An 18,460-nucleotide genomic window follows, 5' to 3' on the forward strand; every position below is an offset into this window, starting at 1 on the left:
TAAGTAAATTTAGTGGGGGGGAGATTCACATTGTACATGCTTCTGCATAAAAATCATCATCACCCCCTCTTGCCATAAATTATTAACAGTCCCTAAGTAACATACAGCTGTCATAGTGCCAGAAATAAACATTTATCCAGTCATCCTTCTTCAGGTATTCCATGGGTTCAACTCCTGGTTTATTATGTTTCTAGGTTGGTCAATTCCAGTCAGTCAGTTTGGACAATTCTGGAACACTTGTTTGCAATAACAATATTGTTCACAAGGTTGGTTTTGTCTGTTATATTTCATGACCACTACAATCTCATTCCAAGTCATGATTGAATTTATCTTAATTTATGTTCCCAACATACTAGTCATCCTTTTAAGATGTGAAATTTGTAAATGCATTTTGTGCAGTTTGAAAAACAAATGAAAGAACTACATGTTTTATCTTTATTTTTTTGTGCATGAACAAGCATAACCAGTAACATTTGATAAATGACGCTAATCAAGTACTTACGATGATTAATCAGTTGCAATGAACCAATCATCAATTATGAGATTTTAACCAATTCCCAACACTGCTATCTTCCTCGCACATTCAGGGCATACCTTGAGGTTATTGTAGTACGGTTCAAAGTATTGTTGGACCTAATTCAATCACCCTGGTATTTCATCTGTGAGGGTTCAGAGAAATTAGGGGGCAGGGTCACCAAACTACATACCGTAGTGATAGTTGTGTGTTCTTCTCTAGGGTTATATCATTATCAGCATCCATGTTTCAAACACTTATGCAGGAAAATGCCATGCCTCCCCATCACCTATGATAAATGACAGGGGAGGAAATAACCCATTGCCCGACGCCCCAGTCCAGTGCTTTTTTTGTTGGGATAGCAAATTTGTATGTCACGCTGTACCGGTGTCTAGTTGACTTTCAAATGTTAATTATGTTGTTTATTTAAAAAATCAACAAGAAAATCGACCAGTATAGTGGAAAAATTATCAGGGCAAGTGATTTTACATGTGCCACTGTACCGGAGTACATTAGCAATTTTAAAGTTATTTCCACCCCTGAATGACAGGGTGCCGTTGTGCAAAACAACCTTAACAAGGCCATGTTAACATATGGGAGTTGTAATCGTCTTAGCAGTAAGATTGACTTGTGCAACACCACCCAGGTCTGTAATTGTACTTGTTTTCCAGTACAGAAAGCTGGCTCCTGACAAACTAGAATACACATGTAAACAATGAACCAGGTGTATCACAGGGCTCCAAGATATTAATATTTTATGCTTGCTTCACTCAGTTTGCCATGTTGTTCTGACAATAATCTTTGACAAGTAGAGTGAGTTAGGTGAAAATGTATTACACCACATTTAGCAACAATCTAGCAATATCACAGCAGTGGGCACCAGAAATGGGCTTCACACATTGTACTTTGACAAGATTGACACTGGTGACCCAATGATGAAATTCAACCTAATTTCTTTGCAGAGTTGTGTCCATTAGCTGCCAGGATGCGCTTTTTACAGGTAGCTATCCTAGATTTGCCCCAGTAATGGTCATTGGTCTCTCAGCACCATTAGTGCACCTGTGGGTTTCATCACAGCAGTAGATGCCATAACATCTGTTCAGTTTAGTTTAGATGTTCCTTCCAAAGATGCTGACAAGCAGTGTGATGTAACTGAAGCATGTGTGTGTAGTTGTCCATCAAAACCAAGATTTGTAAAATACTCTGAATTCAGAAACATTTTTTGTGGTTTAGCAAAATTAATTATGTGCGAATTAAGTAGATTTATGCCAATAACTTATTAACCTCACATATGAAGAATAGCTGATGTGAAGTTTGCCAAAACAGTTGCAAGAATTGTAGGGCTATTTCACTAAGACTGACAACAATGATTTCAATATACTTTTTGCATCTTAACATTAAAACCTGAATTTGTGCATCATTTAAGGTAAAAAACCAATTCACTTCAGCTGCTTTGACATAAATGAATAAATTTCATTAGTATATAACGGTGCTTAGGTAATGATATTAAATACCAGGGCGGATACAGCTTTTTCAAAAAGGTGGGGTGCGCATTATTGAGAAAAGGGGAGTTGTACACTTCATTTTCATCCAAGTTTCAATGGTCATTTAATAAACTTTCAGGACAAAAGGTGGGGTGTGCACCCTTGCACCCTCCCTCTGGATCTGCCTATGAATACACCTGAAATTTTTCCTTGATGGTTGTTGTCTTTTTGTAATTGAACCTATTGTCACGGTTAAATAATTGCCGTGACAAAAGGTATAAGAATCCCCTTTGAACCAGCAAAATATAACACAGACAAGTCTAAAATATTCAATAATATATTGAGCAAACAATGAGCAAGCTACAATGAATCACAATACAGATTTCTAGTACAATGCAATGCAATTGAGTCACAAATCTAAAGTAATGGGTCACATATAAAATATCAACTCACCACAAGCCTTGATATTTAGTGAGAGCAGATATTCTAAATGAAGCTTGTTTACAAATGAGAGCAGTCAGGCACGAAGTGTCAGGGTCAGACGATGGCGATGTGACGAAGGACGACAGTAGGCAACTCCAGTGATATCAAAAGTCCCGTGTAATTCCGTGTGTTAGTCCGTGTGTCAGTCCTTGTGTCGCACCACACAACAGCCAGTCTTTATATATACTGACACAGATTCTCGAACTTTCCAGCAAAGCATGGCTGTATCATTTAACATTTAGATCTTTCTCGAAACGTGTTGAACATACGACATGACGATGTCAACACATAAACATCCGGTCAAGGGAGGTAACTCTGGAGCGCTATCATAAAGGTGTACTGCTAAAAATAGTATTGCCATTGAACATATATGACACGAAATGCGACCCACAACCCACACTCAAAACTTTAAACATTGTGCCTCATAATTATTATCACCTAACCAATGTTATTACAAATTACAAAAAACACACTCTCGTAACACTATGTGTTAACAAGACACAAATACATGATGGCAAGTATGTCATCACTCTTAATGTTACTCAGGGAAGCTTCATCTTGTATGGATATCCACCTTTGAACAAATGTGGATCAGTTTATCTCTGACGAAACTGGTGATTTGGGAATAGGTGTTATCTGTTTCTGGTTTAGTAGTTTGGAGGAGTATTCATTTTTTTAGATTAACTGTCATATGTATCAAAATCTGACGGAATGATGTGATAGTTTGTGTTGGAACTATTATTTTATGGTCACAGTCAATGTCAGTAACGGGTATGGCCCCATTTGCATCAAGCACAACTGCACATCTTCGTCTCATTGATAAGATGACCCTCCCCATGAAAGCTGGTCGTATCTGACACCATTTTCATTGCAAAGCGAGTTCTAACTCATGGACATTATTCGGTTGAGCTCCAGCAGAAAGTCTTTTCCCCATTTCGTCCCACACATCAGCGCTAGAGTGAGTGAGTGAGTTTAGTTTTACGCTGCTTTAGCAATATTCCAGCAATATCACCAGGTACACCAAAAATGGGTTTCACACATTGTACCCATGTGGGGAATCGAACCTGGTCTTCGGCATGATGAGCGAACGCATTAACCAGTAGGCTACCATCATCAGCACTAGATCCGGATAAGGGCCACAGCATGATAGGAATGATTTTCTCTTTAGAAGGCTCATGCTGTGTCTAGCCACATGGGGGCATGCATTGTCCTGTAGCAAAATGTGGAGACGTTGATCCCCATGTGGGGAACGACTGTTGTTCTCAATCCCTCCGCTGTACCAATATGTGCTCTATGCATACGCAGTCATAGATGACGTAATCATAGTTGTACCATCTGCAGAGTGATGATTCCCCTTCATCTACAAATGGTAGTGGCTGTTTTGGACCCTGGCTTGAAACTGTTCCTTGAATACGTGAGAACAACATGATGATCTTGGGCTGGGATCATGACACGCGGTGTGTGAATTTGGTATACAACTGAATATAGTGTTAATGTGTTGTGGAACCGCCATGTTTTATGCATAGAACACGATCTGCAGGTGAAAAAGTGATTTTCAGTAAATTGTAGGTCACATGATCACTCGCTTCTCGGTGTGAATCACATTTATCTGTCATTGTCAGATTACTATAAGTGCAGTTTGGGTTCAAAATTCATTTTGCATATTTATCGATCAATGAAAATAAATGATGTGTATCTAATGGATTTCAGTATATTTCCAATACAAGTATGGCAGAAAACTTTTGTTATACTGTTGCATGAATCGTACAACTGTAGCAGAATTACTCCGATTAATTCTGAGTACATCAAGCTTTCTACATCATAGACTTTCCTGCTTTTCTCAGCACGATTGTGAACATGTACATGTAGGGTGATGTGTATCTAATGGATTTCAGTATATTTCCAATACAAGTATGGCAGAAAATATTTTTGTTATACTGTTGCATGAATCGTACAACTGTAGCAGAATTACACCGATTAATTCTGAGTACATCAAGCTTTCTACATCATAGACTTTCCTGCTTTTCTCAGCATGATTGTGAACTCTAATGTGTACGTGTCATGGGTGATGCAACCCACACAGTGCAATGGCCAAATGAGGTATGAGTTAAAACAAGACATAAGTGACAGTGATGTAATGCTACCCTAGAAATAGTGTCAGTGAATGAAGCTATATCGGGAAAAATGGTTTAAATATACTTTTTCATTCATTTGTCAATGAAATAAAAATACACATTGTTGGAAGAAACAGATGGATAGGTTCTGAGGGCTGGTTTTCAGAAAATATTCATGACTTTGTCAAAAAATAGTCAAAGCTACTTTCCATTTGTATGGGTTGATGTGCATGTTGCCAATCACTGGTTTGTCTAGTCCAGATTGTGTACAGACCACTGTCATATAGCTGGAGTATTGCTGAGTGTGGTGTAAAACAGCGAAAACTAAATACACCTCAACACCCTCGCCACTTTGCATATCATCAAAATGGCAGGTTGTTTTTATATGATCACAATGTAAGATTCCAGTCCAAAATAGGATCGGGTGGTCAGGCTCGCTGACTTGGTTGACACATGTCATTGTATCCCAATTGCACAGATTGATGCTCATGCTGTTGATCACTGGTTTGTCTGGTCCAGACTTGATTATTTACAGACCACCGCCATATAGCTGGAATATAGCTGCGGCATTAAACAACAAACAAACTTAACTCACTCACTCACTCCAGTCCAAAGAATGCCCAAAATAGTCACTGCAGCTAATTTACCTGTCATCAACAGCATATAGTAGAATATCAGGCAAATTGTTTGTGAATATATAAAATCAGTGCTCAAGAATATCCAAATTTTACTGTCCTCAAAATAGATTCAATTTTGTGTAAAGGGCAAAATAGCTGTGAAAGTACCACCAAAAATCAGTGCTGGTGCCAGGTATTTGCGAAAATGGTAAACATGTACTGTCCCACAGGTAGCACCTGCCTTGTACAGAACATTGTATGGGTAAGTATTATCATGACACAGCAGTATCCTGCCATGCTGGGTAATGCAATAATTGTGTTAGTATAGTTATAAGTATATACAGTGAAACCTGCCAACAACGGCACCTGTCTAATCCGGCACACTGTCAAAACCGGCATAAAATCTTGGTCCCGCCATTTTACAACAATATAATGATCACTTAAACATTGTCTAATCCATCACCTGTCCATTCCATATTCCGGCACGACTTTCCGGTCCCAACAAGCAATTTTAACTGTAATTACCATGATGAGTGAGTGAGTTTAGTTTTACGCCGTACTCAGCAATATTCCAGCTATATGGTATGGAATTGAGTATGGACCAGACAATCCAGTGATCAACAGCATGAACATCAATCTGCACAATTGGGAACCGATGACATGTGTCAACGTAATTACCATGATCAGGAAGTAGTGATTGCGCAGTGAATCAAATGCTCTAAGCCGACATGGGTATGAGCAGTCCAATCAAGGTCCCTTAATCCAATACACCCCTCTCGGCACGCTAGATTATAGAGATAAAGATATTGACGAGTGTAAATGGCAGCCATTTTGGAAAATGATCGGCACTGTCTAATCCGGCATTTTATTTCGGTCCCATGGGGTGCCAGTTTAGACAGGTTTCACTGTACTTCCTTTTAACAGTTTAGACTCACTTAAAACTCTTGCTATATGTTATGTATATATATATATATATGGTTACATCGAAGATTGATTTCTCCACTAACTTGGGGGATTCAACTGCAAACCTTATGCAGATGAACTGCACAAGGATCATGCATAAAATTGCTGAAAAGCATGTGCAAATATTGTGCATGTGAACAGCTGCATTTTAGTGTAAAGTTTTGTAAAGAATTCGGGCAATTTTCACTGATTCTTGTCATTTATTGTACTCAGGAAAATAATCTTTTCAACGTTACGCATTTGTTTTACAATACATCAGTTCATGTGTAAAAAGTACCTTTAAACAGTATGGAATATTTTGCAAAAATTTTAAAATTTAGAAATTGTTAATACTCTGGATTTATTGACATCAGTTGTTGATGATTCACCTTGCCGTTTGTCCATGGACAATAGCAATGTGTTGATAGTTAAACTCCCAATGAGGAATTACTGTTCATCATAAATGTATTGTTCAAATAAAAATTGAATAGGTTTTTAATTGTATCTACTCTGTTGATATTAAAACTGAAATGTTTTAGATATATACATATTTGTCATTGGTGAAACTATGTAAGCAGTGAGCATGATGATGATGATGATGATGATGATGATGATGATGAAGAATCATCCAAGGTGAGGGAACAAATTACATGACTATCATTTGTAGAAGTTTCTTTTTTATTCAAGAGTTGTGGCAACGTAGAGCTGTACAAACGTTCTCAGTAAGAAAGCACAGAGATTAGAGGGGTCAAGGCCAGTAGGGGGAGCCACTGACCCACACCAAACTAGCACAGAGGTCATTCATGACACATAGTAAATGCATGATCAAGCTTACTTCATAAACATGAATGCACGAGTTGTGGATTTATCAAACGTCTTAAATACAGTACTTTGGATTAAAAAATTTAAGTTTGGACTGAAATCAAAATTTATGTTTCCACATACTCTTTCATTGACATCATCCAATATTAACATGGGCATTAAAATATCATACATTCATATTGACAAAGTAAGCTAAATATCAGAAACTGAGTTGTTTTATGAAATATGCATGTAATAATATTGTTCAACACAAACTGTTGCCATAATAATTTATACATGTTAGAACAGCTTGTGTATATGAATAGTGAAAGAAACCCATTGGCTTATACAAGAAACTGTGTTGCAAGCAACATTTGAAATAACTGCACCATCCAAATCTAAAATAGACCTGTCGGGTATGTACATTATCTGCAGACAGTTAGCACTGAAAGGACAACTAGAAAATTTAAATTACAAGCTGAATGTAATTGGCTCGAAGGTTTGAAATTCAACATTTCCACAGAAGAAAAAATGTTTGTCATGATATGTGCTATGCAACATAAGATGCTTTTTAATCCTCAGATCCACATCCTGAAATGTGACTAACGTGGAATCGAAGTAAATTTTTCATCTTGTCAAGATGTCAAAAAGTTGGAATCATGGTGGAAGGAGGCAATTATTTGAATTCTTTACTAAAAATTTTTTAAAACATATTTATATAAAGTCACTCTATAAAATATTCATACAGTTTTAATCTCATTTTTACCATCAACTTGAAATTCAGGATAAAAATAAGCCTTACTTAATCATTGTCACTATCTGAAAACTAATTTGAAATATCCAATATTACTCGAAATGAAAAAAAATGTGTGATCACAAAATGGCCTTATATGATCATTTTCATAATTTGAAAAATATTCTGACTTTTTTATTTGGAGATCATTATGTAAGCTTGTCAAGCCATTCAAGGACATGGCTTAGCTGTGAAAGAATGAAGCATGTCTCCTTGACATTGAAAGTTTAGGTATGACGGAAAAGTGAAGCAAATAAATACGCTATGATTCCCCTGTTTTAAGTACATCTATTGTCAGAAAATCATTGTGCATCAAATATTTGCAACTATGTACATAGAAAAACATATATATTTACATATGAAGTCTATCAATACTACAAAAAACAAATATATAAAACTCTTCATAACTGGATTTCATAGAACAGTTTTACCAGTATCATCACTGATGTACAATTCACATACAAACTATTCATAGCTGTCCTCTTCATTTAAATATTCACATCAGAATCGGAACTCATATTAATAAGACTGTTTCATCATAATCCGTATAGCCATGAAGATTTTCCATGAAGATTTGGCACTTTATATTCTCACTGTCCAATCCTTTGGCTTGTCAGATATTGTTAGTAGTTTTCCTACAAATATCATTTTGAGGGTCATCAAGTTATGAATGTAATGCTGGTGTTTGTAACTTGATACCCTTGGTTAATATTTTGCTGATCTAATAATTTTGCAAAGTAAGTTCTAAGAGTTATTATATATTCATTTCAAACATTACTTCCTTCAAAAAAACACAAAACATTCAACCTTGTTATAAATTAAAGACACTATTTGTTCAGTGCAGTACTGTCAAAATCTCTTTGGTAAACAATAGTTGTAATGTCATATCATTTAATGGGAAATGCTTCTTGATGTCAGTTATACACTAAAAGTCATCACTAATTTCAGCATTTGAAAGGAACATGATTCTTTTAAAATCCAACTGACAAAGCATGAAACCACATATCTGTAGTGTCTGCAAGTTGTCAAAGGGAGATTCTAGATCTTTTTATTAACTATTGCTGATTTCCTAAATGCATTGTACAAAACATTACAACCCCCAGAAGGCAATGTATGGACACAGCTCAGCTGTGACAAAAATGTTGACAAATCTATATACTTCCTCCAGACTTGAATGGCTATACCACAAATGGCTTCCAGTTAATCAGTGCCTCCAGTTTTTTTAGTTATTTGATTTTTATGAATGTTAAATATATAATAAATAAATCAAATAGACTAGGTGACTGACGAGAAATTCAAATGATCCATGACTCGGTTGGAGATTAAACACTGCTGTTTCAGTGTCATTCTGAAATAGGATTTCCCTAACAACTGGTGACAGTCACACACATGATGAAGGGAATTCTACTGAAATTAAACGTAACATTTTCCACTATAGCCTCCATTGTTCTGGATTCTGCTCTTCAAAGATGGAGGAGTGGTATGATTGCTACACAAAAGCAACAACACAACATATTGGTCTATATCTCTAATGTCCTTATTTGAAAACAATTTTAACTCAATATAGCTATTTCATGTTCCACTACAAGCATCACACTGATTATGTAAACAGGAAATAGTCTTGTTCTGATCGTATTCATCTGCCTCACTGACCATGGAAAGTTGTGATTGTCTCTGCATGTATTTACCGATATATTTGTTTTAGTTGTTTAAATAATCATTAATGCTATTTTCCTGTGAACTGAGGGCATTGTTACATATTTCAAAAAAGACTGACCTCAAAACATAAATAGATTAGAAAATATACAGAATGACTTTTGACAGTTTTCATTACAGCGGATTCTCTTTAAAAATTCATGTGATTTTATCACGACAATTCATAATTCATTAAGAAAATGGTAAATAATATGCATAAAATCTTTGCTCTAAAAACCCCACAGAATCAGTTATCTTTCTGTTAATTTAGTATCTTTCCCTGTTAAAACCTTTTGACCAAGTTCTTTGAAATTTGGACAATCTATTTCAGTAAACCAAACACCTAAAACCAAAAAGGATTGATCTGCTCATGACAATATTGTAGAGAACCACAAGCATATGGTTTTGAGGAACAATTTTGTGGGTTAAGCCTCATAAGCAAACAAGACCTTTCCACTACCATTGCCATCTATTCTGAAAGACCTGTCACTTTTCTTATCTACAGGTGGGTCTGGGGCGGAGGAGTAGCCTAGTGGTTAAAGCGTTCGCTCACCTTCCGAAGACCCGAGTTCGATTCCCCACATGGTTACAATGTTTGAAACCCATGATTTTGCTGAAATATTGCTAAAAGCGGCATAAAAACCATACTCACTCACTCACGCACTTGCAGGTGGGTCCTTTCAGATTGTCATTGACCTGTTACTTTATAGTTTCCTGTATTTAAAATTATTTTTTACTGCCTTGGGCTAAAACTAGATTACCTTGCCCATTGTCCTTGGGTAGACCATGGTTTTGGTGAGTGAAGGCTTTAACCATGAGGCCATACCCCCACCCCTCAAGAAATACCCCCACCTCCCTAGAAATTGACATTCAGTGAAAAAAAGTAACCTAGAAGGTCAGTTAATAATATATTTCACCCACATTGTTCTTGAGCATATGACCAGTGATAACATACAAGAACATCCCAAAATGTTTAAAATTCAACCAGTAACTGAGATACCTTCAAAATTAGAAGAACTGGTTCTGTCTGGCCTGCAATTGCAAATCTAGTATCAATGCCTTTTATTTAATAGGGACCAGTTATTGTTCGAAATGAGCGACTGAATCAGAGGAATGTCTAAAAAGTCATTCCATTTTTAGAAAGGTTCATAAAAAAATTAAATTAATCGAACAAGAAAATATTTTCAGTTTAGGACTGAAATAATAAGATGTTTGTTAATAAGAAAAAAATGGCAAGAGGTCATTGATGAAACATCATTGTATTTGCCCACATGAGAAAATTACAGGTCCCTTATGGAACAAAAGGACTTTCTTATTAATTGTGTCCCAGTGCAGAGGCTGTAACACAGATTATCCTACCTCATGTACGAACCTCAATCTCCATGTGACCCTGAATAAAGTTTCATATACATCGCCCACCTTGTGGATGAAGTTTTCAGAGGACCAATCAATTCTTTATACCCCGCTACATGAATAAAGCTTGTGTCCACGTCAGTAGGTGCATGTCACATGATATATTCTTAGGTCATTCGTTGGATAAAACCGAACGTAGATCTGATAATTCCCAATGTCAACCTCCACTGAATATGATAATTAATATAGTAATCTTCAAGTAATGCACAATATGTGCAGCAGATGTTGTGAGACAGTGGTGATCCATGTCTATGGCGAGGCAGATACCTACATCAGAAAGAAATGTATCTTGCAGTGTTTCATCACAACCTGTAGTCCTTCAGAAGGAAACATCCAATCCCATCACCAACATAACCCGGTAGCTACACGTACAACTCAGACTCGGCCATCAACACACACCTCACTCATGAACAGGGCACTTGCCTAGAGCACCAACAAGTCTGGTGGCCAAGTTGCAGGTTGTGGCATTCAGGCCCTACAAATCAATCAGAATCATTAGGAATAATTAATTTTTCATATTCTATTTATACTTCAAGATCCATCACAATCTAATATTTTGACTTTCATGTGATGCATGATTGTTTCCAAGAATTATAATATAAGTGATCCTTTCCATAACCATAAGAAATCTGCTAAAGAAGAGTCCATTGTACAGTTCTCTAAAGCATTGTTTAGGAATTTTGGTCAAATAGTGATAGTACAAGGTGTTTTGCCATTGTACTAGCCTGTGTCAAAATACAAAATGACCAAATATTCCTTGGTTCAACTTGTAGGTAAGGCTTGTAGCTCAGATATATAAAAATGTTTATCAACATTGCCTATTCAAAAACATCCATGGATGCAAACATCCAAATTGAATTTTAAAGGTCAAGAAGTGTTTTCTGCAAGACGCACTGGAATGTGTTTTCAGGATGTGTATGGGATGACTAGTGCCCTGTCCATGATCTGTACAATCCTCACACAGTGAGACCACGAATCACTAACATTATACATGTATCTCACAACACACACCTTGTTACCACCTTCCATCACAACATAATGTATTAGAACCGTAGCTCTTCCTTGCTGTCTGAAAGCCTTCATCCTCTTCACTGTTGGTTTGGAAACCTGGGTATCTGTGAGACCAACCTTTTCATCTATCTGACAATTGTCTTTACTGCGAAAAATTCATCAGTTTGGCAACAGCTACTATTAAAAGGTCCCATATTTATTATATTTGAAAATGAACGATTACATCAGAAAGCAATTATTCATGGACAATAGTTTTTTTTCTGGGGAACAAAGTTTTCAGCTATTGTTTGTTCATTAATTTGTCCTGTTTCATGCATGAAAATAGATGAAAAGATTTTGCCATCTCTCTATTGCATCTACATTCAAATACCTAGATTCTACATTCAAATATCTGCGGTTCATGATTTAGCATACTTGAGATGAAAATTAAGCAAAATTATATGCATGCATCTGAAAATTTTACAAAAAATTAAAATTCAATGTTTTCTGTCATTTTCTTTCTTTATTAGCATCTCTATTCAAGATTTGACAAATCAGTCCATCTGATCATTTGAAATTTAAATTAACAACTGTATACACTTCCAAGTTTTCTTTATTATTTTATCATTTTCTGATATTTACATTTCTATATTCTGTCTCCAAATGATTTTCAGAAATAGCTCCATGCTAAGATTGGTGCAAGAAAAATCAAAATGAAGTAACACAAATTCTATGAGATGAACAGAACAGCCTTATATCTGTGCTTAGTAGTAAGTATCTCCAAGGTTAATTTCAAACCAATTGTTGCACTGATAACAGGCTGCCTTCTGATTGGTTAGTGACACAAGAAAACATGGCATACGTGTATTGCACATCTGTTATATATATTTATATATATTACATAGCATACATCATATACAATAAAACACAGATTCCAAAAGGGACTTCTACGATCAACAATCAAATCAGTCGAAGTTCAATGCGAGCGACTGACTGTTGCTAAGTAACCAGTGTAGGTCACATGTCCTGGATGGAGATTGACCAATCGCCATTGAGTACTGAGGTAGGGAGATATAATGTTCTCCCTACTCAAATGTTAGGGAGAATTCTCTTTGTCTGTAAAATCATCACTAAACACAGAAATGATCACAATTCACATGTGTCTGAGCTTCAGAGGAATCTGCAATGGTAAGAAGGCTTTTACAACAGTTCACATTGATGATATTCAGAGTTGTCTGCCCTTTTATCATAGTTATCTTTCTTGAAAGAGTTGTCTCCCTTGAAATTCCATCACCATGTTGGCTGAGAGTCCCTATTACACATATTCTGACAGCGTCATTGCAACCATTTATTGCCATTGTCAGGTTTAGGGCATTAGCTTGTCCAGCTGAGACTAGGTCAATGAGTAATTGGAGATTTGGGTAAACAATATAGGCACATGGTGTTGATATATATATTTAACAACATTTAACATCCAAGGAAAACTGTAGATTTTAATAGAGGAAAATGATTTGGACTTTATTTGACAATAATGTTGATGAAATTAGCAGTAATAGCTTAAATGTTTATTCGATGGAAGTTTTAAATGCATACATAAACATTGTAAGCAAATACTACAAGAATTAGAGTCATAGAAGCAAAAATCATCAACACAGGTAACTGAAAGTATTTCATTCAATGTACATAATACAAGCACATGAATGATTATCAGGTGTGTTAAATTACAGATAATTAGAATTTCTTCTAATGATTTTATCCCCAAACCTGACAAATGGAATTAAAAACAATAAATAACCCGTCCTTATTTGAGTCCAATGCTTGATGCTGGTCCTATCCGACTGAAAAGCTCACTTGTACCAACAAAGTCCACAGTTATGCATCATACAAGCTAAACATCAAGCCTTCAGAGTATGTTTACAGTAAATAAATTAATGATGTTGCCTGATACCTGAGGCTTCCAGTTTAGTCAACTAAGATGAACATGTCCAAAGATCAGATGCAAGTTGATCAGTATCAGGATGTATACTGTTCCATTCTCATGGCAATATCATCACCAAGATACATGCTTGTATTGATGACTCAACGGTTCCATGACAAGGATATCTTCTCCCTGGTTGGCTTATGCTTGTACATATCAATATTGTCCATTGATTCAAATCCTTGATCCTTAGAACAGATTTCCTCCACATCCTGCTTGACCTTTAGATGACCAGTGTGGAGTGTCATGATGTGTCTTGCTGTTTCAGAAGCTGACAGTTTCTACTGTTCAGAACACAAACTCCTCAAGTAACTGGTTCATCCCACACAAGAAGATTCAGACGTATGAATGTGTGCACATTTTTGTACACAAATGACTTGACCAAGTAGATACTCTGTACACTGTGCTCATATGGCATTCTGTACAGTGACGTCTAGACACCGATAGCCTTCAAGAATAAGTCCTATGTACAGTGTACACCTTGCTTGTCATGTCCAGTGAAGAACATTGGCATCTGACATGGAACTCTCGGAGGATGATGTTATGTACAGTGTGCACCATTTACTGCATGGTGGAGGAGAGAACAAAAACACCTTTCTGTCTACTATCTGTGCCATGACAGCGATGATGTTGTCCACATCAACAGTGTGGTCAGAACAAAGGGAAGCAACAGACACAAAGTTGTCGTTGACAAGTTTGTCCCCCTAGAGGTCTGTGGCAGTTGCGCCTTTGGTGTAGTGTACCCAGGAAATTGTCCTGCAAGAAAAAACACCAGCCATTGTGAGTTTCTGTTATGGTAATGTTGATACTCTTCTCATACATTGTCTCTCAACTAAATAGTTTTTTCCATATATTTCTCCAGTGCAGGAGTCTACATCATACTGATATTGAAAAAGGCATACATATCCAAATTCTGGGTGGTAGCCATTAAGATCATTTCTAATTTCTCCAAGAACCATTTCATCAATCTTCTAAATATTTGATTTTCATTTTTCAGAGTATGAAGAGGAAGAATTTAATATTTAGATCTTTTACCCTTTTATTCATCCAGATGTCATAAAGGGCTGTTATATTTTCATGAATATTGTGTGAGTGACAAATTTATCTTTTCCACCAAGCATAACACAGAAGAAATTAAAACACATGATTACATACAAAACTGACATTGATGTTTGTTTCTCCTGTTTAAAATAACATTATCATTAATCACTTACATGCTTGATTTACATGCAGCTGTAATGGGCAAGACTTGCAGAACTGTGTATTATATTGTTATACACAAAATATACCACAGCAGAATGAAACCAAGTTGATCAAATAAACTTAAACCAAATGTCATCTTGATTTATACATTGGCTTGTACTGTAGATGGACACATGTTAACAAATGGAAAATGTAATGTTTATATATTTGGTTCCACAAGTATGTATCACATTTATCTCTCATGGCATAGATGATGTGTCTCTCTAGAATATATTCAGGCAAATGAGTGAGTGAGTTTAGTTTTACGCCGCACTCAGCAATATTCCAGCTACATATATGGCAGCGGTCTGTAAATAAGTGAGTCTAGACCAGACAATTCAGTGATCAACATGAGCATCGATCTACGCAATTGGGATACGATGACTTGTCAACCTAGTCAGCAAGTCTGACCACCCGATCCCGTTAGTCGCCTCTTACGACAACCATGGGTTACTGAAGATCAAATCTAACCCGGATCTTCATGAGTTTCAGCAAATGAAGAAATAAGACCTCACCTTACACATTTCATAATCAATAACAGCACAGCAAATGGAAAGTAAACAATTGTGAAGAAAAGTGCAATATTTCTTTTCAAAGAAATATTACCTTGAACTGTAAATGCAAGCTTATTTCGTCTAAATGCATAGCATGTGCACAGTGCATGATGTCAGATAAGATTGCAGCTTTGAATAATAACACAGACCAACCAATAACATAAGCTGTGGTAATATCAGAAAAAAACATTCCATGTTAACACCTCATATTGGCAAAAATTATTTTAACATGCCTTGGATATTAGCTAAAGCATGCACAGAAAATTGATGCTACACATATCATTAAGCCAGTGACTACATTTACTTTTCTATCTAATTTGATCTATATATGTGTTATGCTGAATGAAACTTTGTGACAAGACATTGATAAAGTTGACAACTGAAACTGATATTTGAATTTTCTGAATCACTGATAAAGTTGCCATTGCATCATGCAGGCTGCATCAGATGAGAAAGGTGACACTCCCACAGTGCAAAGAAACACAGAGACTGAAGTTTATAGACTGTACACCATGCATGTCGATTGTGAAAAGTGGAATCGTGTCATACTTGTACCTAATAATCGAATATATCCTGACACAAACGCATAGGAGGAAGAGAGAGAGAGGAAATTAATATACAGATGATAACACATTCTTTTAAATTTGTCTATTTTATAAAGCTGCATTCAGCAATATTTCAGCTATATGAAGGCAGTATGTAAATAATGGAACTAAATTTCTTTTGAATATTTTTGGTTGTTTTTCATTTATGCTGTTTCAGCAATACTCCAGCTATATAAACACTACTGCAAATAATAGCGTAGACCATTCAATCCAATGACTGATATCATGAGCATCGATCTATAAAATAGGATACGATGACATCCTGTGACATGGTGAACAGGTCTGACCATCAATCCCCCTCTTAGAACAAGGAAGGGTTTCGGAAGACCATTTCTAGCCTATGTCTTCAGGTCTGTGAATTTGTTAATTCATACAACATACAAAACAATACAATGTATGCCTTCATGCAGGATATCTGGAATATTTCAATTCCACAAGGAAAAAAGATTGGGAATTTGAAATGGTATTGTCTGAGATATTGATGTACAAAAAGTTTCATTGGCTCACTAAAATGAAGATGAAATATTAGTAGTACAATATACAATATTGAATTCATAAGCAGTGATAATGTTCAACATGAACGATGCCTTTCTGTGGCAATGGTTGATAAACTGAGCTACAAATTACATACAAAACTTGTAAATGGACAGATTAGTTCAACAATGACACCACTAAAAGAAATCTATTCTAAGGAATAACCATGCAATTGCTGAAATTACCGAATTTTGGGTTTATGCCTAGTGTTGATGTATTAAAATATGACATGACTAGGCTTCATGAGGAATAGGCTTCATGAGGAATAGGCTTCATGAGGAATAGGCTTCATGAGGAACAACCATGTTGGGAACTGACCTGGGTTTTAAATGTGAACAAACCACTAAGCTACCCTCCACCCTTTAATTAGAACATCATTCAGAAGGGGTTCAGAGAACTTTGGTACATCAGAAGTTTAGTCCATGCAATTTGAACACTCTCCCCCACATAAACCTGCATATGATCCCCCATGTCATAAATCCAAATATCTTTGTTTTTATTGTGATGATGTATTTGAACCACAAACCCCAAAACTCCAACAACCTCTACAAACCCCAATGAAGTTACAAATCCAAAATTTGTAACACACTAAACCCAAACCTCCTTGCAAACTTCTGGATTTGCCTCATTTAAGTCATTAACATGAGTGAACCAATCAAGATGCATCTATAAGAGAAGTAGTGCATACATCAATGTTACCATGTCAACCTGGATCTTGCAGTGCTCCTAATACTCAACTCCATTTCTAGTCATAGTGCATGCAACTATTGAACACTGACAGTCAACTCAGTATTTTGTATGCAGGAAAAGTCTGTATAAATTCCGTTTTATATGTTCATTAGATATGTAGGCCTGTGTTTATTAACAAATACTTATATCTGTTGAGTGTTAATGCACTTATAATTCTTTGATATAAAACTTTGATGAATTTAAAATTGATCAAATTTTATGTAGGTCATGGTGTGACAGGAGCCTATTTTCACCCATTTAAGATGGACATGTTCAAATCTGCAGAAAAACTGAACACTTGTCATGGAACTCACTGAAAAAGTTCAGCAGACAGTTTATGTTGTTTCATTTTTAATTATCACAGACTTGGCCATGTTGTTCTCTAAGACATTTGATATATCAGCCATTTTGGTTCATTAACACCAAAACTATGGACTAGATGTAGTTGTTAGTAGAAATTTTGCAGTTTTTGAAAAATAAATGTAAATTGCCAGTTCTTTGAAATAAATCCATTTTTAAATGTTTCCCCAACTTAAAAACATGAAAATATAACCTTGCCAACAGAATCATAATTACATCTTCACCCATAATGTGTTTGGTAATGGATTTCATGAGAGAAGGAAAATGACTTAAGAAAATCATGTCACTATATGTACAGTGTTCTACAAATATGAATTCAGAGAGGTATTTCTCTATGCAATTGTAAATAGCAGTACAGATGGAACTAGTAGTATCTGGCTCCATACTTTCAATGCATTGGTCAGATAGTTTAATCATTCCAGAATTGCATCAAACCACACAACACATGCTTTTAGTCCTGTCTAAGTTGCCATTGATCAAGTTTGCTCCATTTCATATCAAAATATTCATTCATATTTGTTTAACAAAAGTATATGTGAACAAATTGCCATTTCAATATAAACTGTCAATGAGAGAAAACCATTTTTATCATCCACCGAAAAAGATTTCATT

General features: G+C 35.9%; 1 protein-coding gene across 1 annotated transcript in view; it reads right to left on the reverse strand.

The window, feature by feature from the left end:
• Positions 1 to 13,502: 13,502 nt before the first annotated feature.
• The window catches only part of LOC124282508, a 257,057-nt gene continuing 252,099 nt past the window's right edge, over positions 13,503 to 18,460 (reverse strand). Inside the window, exons 10-11 of the mRNA XM_046718518.1 lie at positions 16,176 to 16,193; positions 13,503 to 14,580 (exon numbers count right to left, since the gene is read on the reverse strand). Coding sequence (XP_046574474.1) covers positions 14,429 to 14,580; positions 16,176 to 16,193 — 170 coding nt within the window. The 3' untranslated portion in view covers positions 13,503 to 14,428. The remainder of the gene's footprint in view (positions 14,581 to 16,175; positions 16,194 to 18,460) is intronic.

The sequence above is a fragment of the Haliotis rubra genome, unplaced genomic scaffold, assembly GCF_003918875.1.
Source record: "Haliotis rubra isolate DU_JTF1 unplaced genomic scaffold, ASM391887v1 Scf3, whole genome shotgun sequence".
Lineage (NCBI taxonomy): Eukaryota > Metazoa > Mollusca > Gastropoda > Lepetellida > Haliotidae > Haliotis > Haliotis rubra.